Source organism: Oryx dammah, unplaced genomic scaffold, assembly GCF_014754425.2.
Source record: "Oryx dammah isolate SB20612 unplaced genomic scaffold, SCBI_Odam_1.1 HiC_scaffold_2, whole genome shotgun sequence".
Taxonomy (NCBI): domain Eukaryota; kingdom Metazoa; phylum Chordata; class Mammalia; order Artiodactyla; family Bovidae; genus Oryx; species Oryx dammah.
The window spans coordinates 74245153-74252078 of NW_024070186.1; the positions used below are offsets into that span (position 1 = coordinate 74245153).

Here is a 6926-nt window from a genome sequence, read left to right on the forward strand (position 1 = left end):
ACTGCTTCAGGAAGAAAAATTTTGTCCAGTCCACCTTCGAATGGCTGTTGAGAGGGTACCAGAGTAGACAGGGAGCCAATTTGGTTATCATCTCGGTTATCATCTTAGCACCATGCCTGATAGATAAGGCTTAATAATTGTTGACTGCCATTGTTATCAGTGGCGACTAGCCTGGGAACTGGGCAGGGTCTGCAGTCGTAGGATGGGTCATGGGTGTGGATTGTAGCTAACCATTAACTCCAATCACCCACTAATCTTTCCTAGAGTTTCAGTCCTCAGAATTTGGAATTCCTTGTTCAAGGTCACATAGTCATGACTTTTAAAAGGCCTTGATTGGGACACTTTTCAGAACACCTAACCTCTTTAGTCAGTACACTATATTTCTGCTGGGAGGTAATTGTTGCCATCTCTGCTGGGCTGCACAATTTGAGGACTAATTTGCACAAGCATCAATTGCCACCATGACCAAGGCATGGAGCATAATTATCTCAAGTGGAAATTGTGATTGAGCCTATGAATTGAGGCCTGATTTACAGGGACTGTGAATGAGCTGCCACCTCCAGAGCCCTCCGTGACTGTTAGACGTTGGGGCTGGAATCAACTGGAGCCTGTTTCCAAACACCCACTCTCCAAGTTCCAGTGAGTCAAAAGTCCTGACTCCAGTGAATGTCAAGATCCCTGCAGTCTGCAGCAGAACTGAAACTTTCCCATCATCTAAGACTCGATTCACAGTTTTCAAGGGACTTCTCTTTCCTGGCTTTGTTACCTAGTTGAGGTAGAGTAAGTATGATCTGAGGTAATCCATCTGCTATCACTCCCCTGACAAAATCTGTTTGCTCTCCTACCTACACAGTTTCACCCAGGAAGATCTAGTTCTGTTTGTGCCTGAAGGGAAAGACCAGGGATCCAGGCCTTCCTTCTCCTCATGTGAGTGACTGTAATCCATGGGGGAATTCATCTCTTGCCCTCACCATGGCTAAGGTCTGCTTTACACATGGGCCCAGAGGCCACACTTTTAGTACTTCTGAGAAGCTGATGATGGCATCTGTGACACGGGAGGTCTTTCATCCTGAGGCAAGGGTATGAGTTCTGCCAGCCCTCTGTACCATCTGGAAGCAACGTTGGGAATATTTGCAGGTTCACAAGTGGTATATGATTGTTTCATGGCATGAAAGACTTAATTTGAGCCTTAATGGAGAGAGCAGACTAACGAAGATTGAGGAAACATGGCCTATAAGAACAAAACGTGCTGAGTTTGAGTAAAGCTACACATTCTACACGTTGTAGTCAGCACTCAGAACACTGCAGGTAGGCAGAGCTGGAACCAATGTCCACAGATAACTCTCTAACTTTATTTTAACCTCCTTTTTACCTTCTCACAGACCAGAGTCTTGTCATAATTACCTCGGTTATATAATCCTTGTTTGTATCTCCAGAGAGACAGCCATGTTTGGAAGAAAGAACTTGAGTCCTCAAGTCTGAAAGGAGTTCCAAAAAGAAGGAAATTGTAACAGTGAAAAGTTGTGGGGTTTTGACTCAGTCAGGCTTCAGTTCTAACCCTTGTTATGTCATACACTATCTATGAGAACTTTACAGCTTCTCTGAGTTTCAGTTTGCACAGTTCAAAATGGAACAGATAGTATCTATTCTGTTAGATTGTTATAAAAATCATTAAAACATATGTAAAGCATTAAAAAGCTGGCTCATATTAGGTATTGAATAAATGGCAAGTATTAATATCTGTAAAGTGAAGGTATTTCATAATACCCAACTTTGCAATATGGTTGTGAAAAGGAGAGGGGAATGCTTTTGGCCTGTAGCAGTTGTCTAGTAAATGGTAGTTGCTAGTCCTGTCTTGCCATGAACTATACGTCTGCCTTTCAGCAAAGTCACCTCTACTGCCAGTGAAACGGGAAGTATTTCTATTCTACTTACCCCATAAGGACTGCAGTGGCTATTGGCATTAATTACATGTGCCTCACTTGATTCTTGCAGTTGTGATAAATAAAATCACATACAATATACTGGAAGCCAGACATGGGGCACAATGTACTAGAATGAAACACACTGGGAGGCAAGGGCCTTGGGTTCTTGTCTTGGTGCTATCTTTTGTCAAATGACCATAAACAAATCACCAAGTAATCAGACCCTCAGGTACAGACACTGCTGACCTCTCGACAGCTGTGAGAAAATACAAATGTGAGAAATTATCACTATTATTCCTTGAGGGTAAAATCAGTTTCCCCTTTTTCATCTTTGGAACCCAGCAGAGTCCTTGGCATATAGTGGGCACTCAGTACTTTTGTCTAATAAATTAATATTAATAAACTGTCTAGAAGTCATAATCATTAGTAAACTTTTTTACCCATAACCTTTAGCTTTTGGTCTGTGATTTTTCGGATCCCTGGGCTTTTATCTCAAAGTATTTGTATTCCATGCTAACCTTAACATACTCAGATATGTTATTTGGGTGCAATGGAAAGTACACACACAAAAAAACTGGCAGTAAAGAGAGAAGGAAGTGGGTCTTCTGTATATGGCAGCTGTAGGGGGGACAGCTTCTCAATCCTCCTATACCCAGCTCTAGTTTGGTTACCACTAATCTAGGTTCCTTATTCTTTGATGTACCCATTCTATAGGATTCATCCTCAGAGTGAAGGTGGTGGGCACCACAGAGGCTTGAGCTGCTTTTGTTGATGACTCTTCATGTGTATTAAGAATGTGAAAGATGTCTACAGTTCTCCTAATGGGAGATAGCAAGTGGAAAGCAGCAAGTAGAAACAATGATGAAGGTGCTGGGCTTCCTGGTGCCAAGGGAGAGATCGTGAAGACTTCTTGGCAGTAGTGGACGTCACACGTACCCTCCACCCTACATACTGTTCCAGAATTGTTATAGTGCTTGGTCCCTGAGGCCTTTGGTAGAAGAGGAAAACGTATGAAGACTGATAGAAGGGAGATGGAGAAGACCAGAATGCCAACAGACACCATCATGTATGCACTGTAATAAAGAGCCCTGGGCCAAGTACACTGGCCAAAGGTGGCTGTTTTCCAGATCTATCTAGTCATCCCATGTAACTAAAGAGCATCTTAAGTAGTCATTTTTAATACCATCTCCTCACTGCAACTTCTCCCCGACCCCCCCACCCCCATCTTTTCACCTTCCCTACACTGAAGTCCCACTAAAGGTAATTTCAGGCAAGCCTCACTCAATCACTCCAATGGGGCTGGGTGTCCCGCTGTAGCCTTCAACTCACTGTACTATAATTTCTGGTTTATTTATTTACTGTCCAGCTCTGAAGAGTAGGACCTTTATCTTGCTCAGCATGTGTGTATTAGTTGCTCAGTCATGTCCAACTCTTTTCGATCCCACAGACTATAGCTCTCCAGGCTCCTTTGTCCACCGAATTCTCCAAGGAAGAATACTGAAGCGTGTTGCCAGTCCCTTCTCCAGGGGATCTTCCCAGCCCAGGGATGGAACCTGGGTCTCCTGCATTGCAGGCAGATTCTTTAACCTGAGTCACCTGGGAAGCCCTTTAATTCCCAAATACCCACAACAGTGCATCACACAAAAGATGCTTAACAAATGTTTATTATGTGTACCAGGTTATACCTCTAATTTATTGCACCCCCCCCCACCAGATATTATAATAACTAAGCAGAGTTACATGTCAGTCTTTTTTCTTTATACAATAGACAAAAACTGTTAGAGAGCTAGATACCATTCAGCTATTTTTGCCTCTGGTACCAGATCATTATCCTGCTGAGTTCCTTCAAACTATTTAAATACATCATTTGGTGCTGCATAATTTGTTCAAGACCACAGGAAAAAATGTAAAGTTTTTCAATTCATTTTACAAAACCAGCAAAAATCTACAACAAAATCCTACAGGAAAAAGGAGACGAATTTCATTTATAAACATCAATTTAACAGTATATTAAACGTAGCAAAACTGAGCAAGATACAAAAACTAAATCCTAGTTACACGAACACAAATGCTACAGAAATAAAGACCCTCTCCGCCCCGAGTATACTTATGACGCAGACGGTAGCTTTTATATCCACCCACCCCCACCCCTAGCTGGGCCTCACCAGAGGTGGGTGCTGGCCCTAGCCCTCACACTGGCCCCAGCTCTGGCCCTATCAGCCTCATCTGCCAGGGCCTCACGGTACTGCACTGGCCAGTGTTGGGGTTCTTTCTTATGGAGCTTGGCCACGAACCCCAGGACTTTCATCTTGCTGGTTTCCAAGTTGCTTCGGGGACCCCAAGAGAATTCACATTCCGGTGGGTTGGTGTGAGGCACACGCCTGTAATTGAGGTATCTCAGCTGCACGAAATCTTCCATAATAAGCCTCTTCGGGTACCCAAAGAGGAAGTGATACTTTGAGGGACGCACCCCCAACCGACGCAGCATTGCCCAGACCTGTGCCTCTCTGGCGCTATTACCTTTCATGTAGATAAGGCCCAAGATCATCATTAAGAGACCCAACCTGGGGCCATCTCCTCTCAGAGCCTCCTCCTCATCCTCAATAGGTTTTAGCTTGTTGATCAGGATATAAGTGTGGTGCTTGCGGTCAAGCTGTTTCAGCTCGAAACCGAAGACGTACCGCAGATGCTCTGCGGCCCTTGCGATGATCTCAGGGAACAGATCCTTTAAGTCTCCGATAACGTATTTCACCATCTCAGAGCGAGTGATGGGGCTCTTCTTCCTGTCCTTCAACAGCAGAAACTGCACCAACTCGGCTACCGTCCGATCCAGACGGCGGCGGGCTCTACGCCGGGCCAAGGTTTTGGCTGCCAAAGCCCTCGCGCCTTTCGGGGTGAGAGAGGGTTCCGTAGCCCCCTCCTCCCTTACAGCGCCAAGGTCCTCCTCGGGGCTCTCCTGCAGGAGGGGGCTCGGGGCCATCTCCTGCGAGGCGGTCAGAGGCTGGGTCTCACCGTCATGGCTGCCATCCATCTCCCTCTCCGCCTGAGGGATGGGGAGAGCCCCGCTCTCGGGTTTCTGCAACATGTTTTCGGGTAGGCAGGTGCAGAGCGCGTACGCGGGCCGCGGGGTGTGCGAGCCGCTGCACAAACCCCGGTGGAGGGGTTGGACAGCGGCTGGGGCGGCTGCAGGAGGACTAGGAGAGATGACACGGGGTTTTGCGGCTGCTGGGCTGTACCGCAGAAGGCTCGGGACGGTTGCCGCGACGCGGCCACCGCGCAGCCTCAGTGCGCACTCGCTGGCCGACTTGCCAGACTTCTTCCGGCCAACTCAACCAAGATGGCGGCCCCGAGGCCGCGCGAAGCCCGTCCTCTTCCGGCTCCCGCTGGGGTAGGGGTGCTCACAGGCTTCTCAGGATGCCCAGGCTGTGGAGGAGTCAGGGCTGATTTTCAGTCTGACAGGCTGGAGGCGGGAGCAACCAGGCTATCCTAAGGTTTCAGTGTAGAAGGATGAAATAGGGATGGAGTTCTAGCCACGTCCCTTCAGCAGGTGCTTATTTCTAAGTGCGCGTGTCTTAAGATTTTGAGTGATTCACTGTGTCACAGGTGCGGTCTGCATGGAGGTAAACCTGGGAGATAAAAGGCTGTGCGGGACAGTTCGTGACAGACCTTGAACACGATGCTCGGGAGATTGAAATCTGTTTAAACAAGGGAGTGTCCGGACCGGATCTGTATCATCTAGTCTCTCTGGTGGCCCTGTGCAGTATTGATTGGAGAAGGGCTGACCAAAAGCTGGGAATCTAGCTTGGAGTATTGGTATTATTATAGTGCAGAATAGGAACTGAGATGTGCCCTGTCTTGTTCATTGGCATATCCCCAGTGCCCAGAACAGTGCCGGGCACATAGAGGCACTCCATAAGTATTGTAAAATGGATGAGAGAGGGTAAGGATAGCAGATTCTACAGGAGTCAAAGAAGATGATAAAAGATGTATCGAGGTACAGCTGGCAGAAATAGTAACTAACTGGAGGAAAGGGGAGGGGTTTCGTTTTTAACCTAATCAAACTTAATTACTCTCATTATTTATTTCTTTTTGCCTGCTCTACTCTGACCTTTACCAGTCTGTCTCCCAACCCCCTTTCTCTCTCCAGCTCCTCCTCCCTCTTCTTCCTCTACCTCTTCCTCCTTTCTCCTCCTCTTTCCTCCCCTCCTGTCTCTCCCTCTTCTCTCATTTCCTCCCCCTTTCCTCCTCTTGCTCCACTTCTCTCTCTCCTTTCAAGTCTTCCTTAGTTATTTACTGCCATTTCAGAATCACCATCAGTTCAGTTCAGTTCAGTCGCTCAGTCATGTCCGACTCTTTGAGACCCCATGAATTGCAGCACGCCAGGCCTCCCTGTCCATCACCAGCTCCCAGAATTCACTCAGACTCACGTCCATCAAGTCAGTGATGCCATCCAGCCATCTCATCCTCGGTCATCCCCTTCTCCTCCTGCCCCCAATCCCTCCCAGCATCAGAGTCTTCTCCAGTGAGTCAACTCTTCGCATGAGGTGGCCAAAGTACTGGAGTTTCAGCTTTAGCATCATTCTTTCCAAAGAAATCCCAGGGCTGATCTCCTTCAGAATGGACTGGTTGGATCTCCTTGCAGTCCATGGGACTCTCAAGAGTCTTCTCCAACACCACAGTTCAAAAGCATCGCTTTCTTCACAGTCCAACTCTCACATCCAAACATGACCACTGGAAAAACCATAGCCTTGACTAAATGGACCTTTGTTGGCAAAGTAATGTCTCTGCTTTTGAATATGCTATCTAGGTTGGTCATAACTTTCCTTCCAAGGAGTAAGCTTCTTTTAATTTCATGGCTCCAGTCACCATCTGCAGTGATTTTGAAGCCCAAAAAGATAAAGTCTGACACTGTCACCACAGCAACTTGTATTTAACATAGGCCTTACTGTGCTCTAGGCTCTGTTCTAACCATCATTCAAATATTAATTTGTTTAATTCTCA

At 46.7% G+C, this 6926-nt stretch overlaps 1 protein-coding gene across 1 annotated transcript; it reads right to left on the minus strand.

Moving 5' to 3' along the window:
* Positions 1-3571: 3571 nt before the first annotated feature.
* MAGEF1 (MAGE family member F1) lies at positions 3572-5715 on the minus strand. Its single transcript, XM_040252360.1, has one exon. It carries the CDS (start codon positions 5008-5010, stop codon positions 4087-4089), a length of 924 nt encoding a protein of 307 aa, XP_040108294.1. The 5' UTR covers positions 5011-5715; the 3' UTR covers positions 3572-4086.
* Positions 5716-6926: the final 1211 nt, after the last annotated feature.

Coding starts and splice junctions, on each gene's coding strand:
- MAGEF1 (XM_040252360.1), bottom strand. CDS start 5,010: ATGTTGCAGAAACCCGAGAGCGGGGCTCTCCCCATCCCTCAGGCGGAG.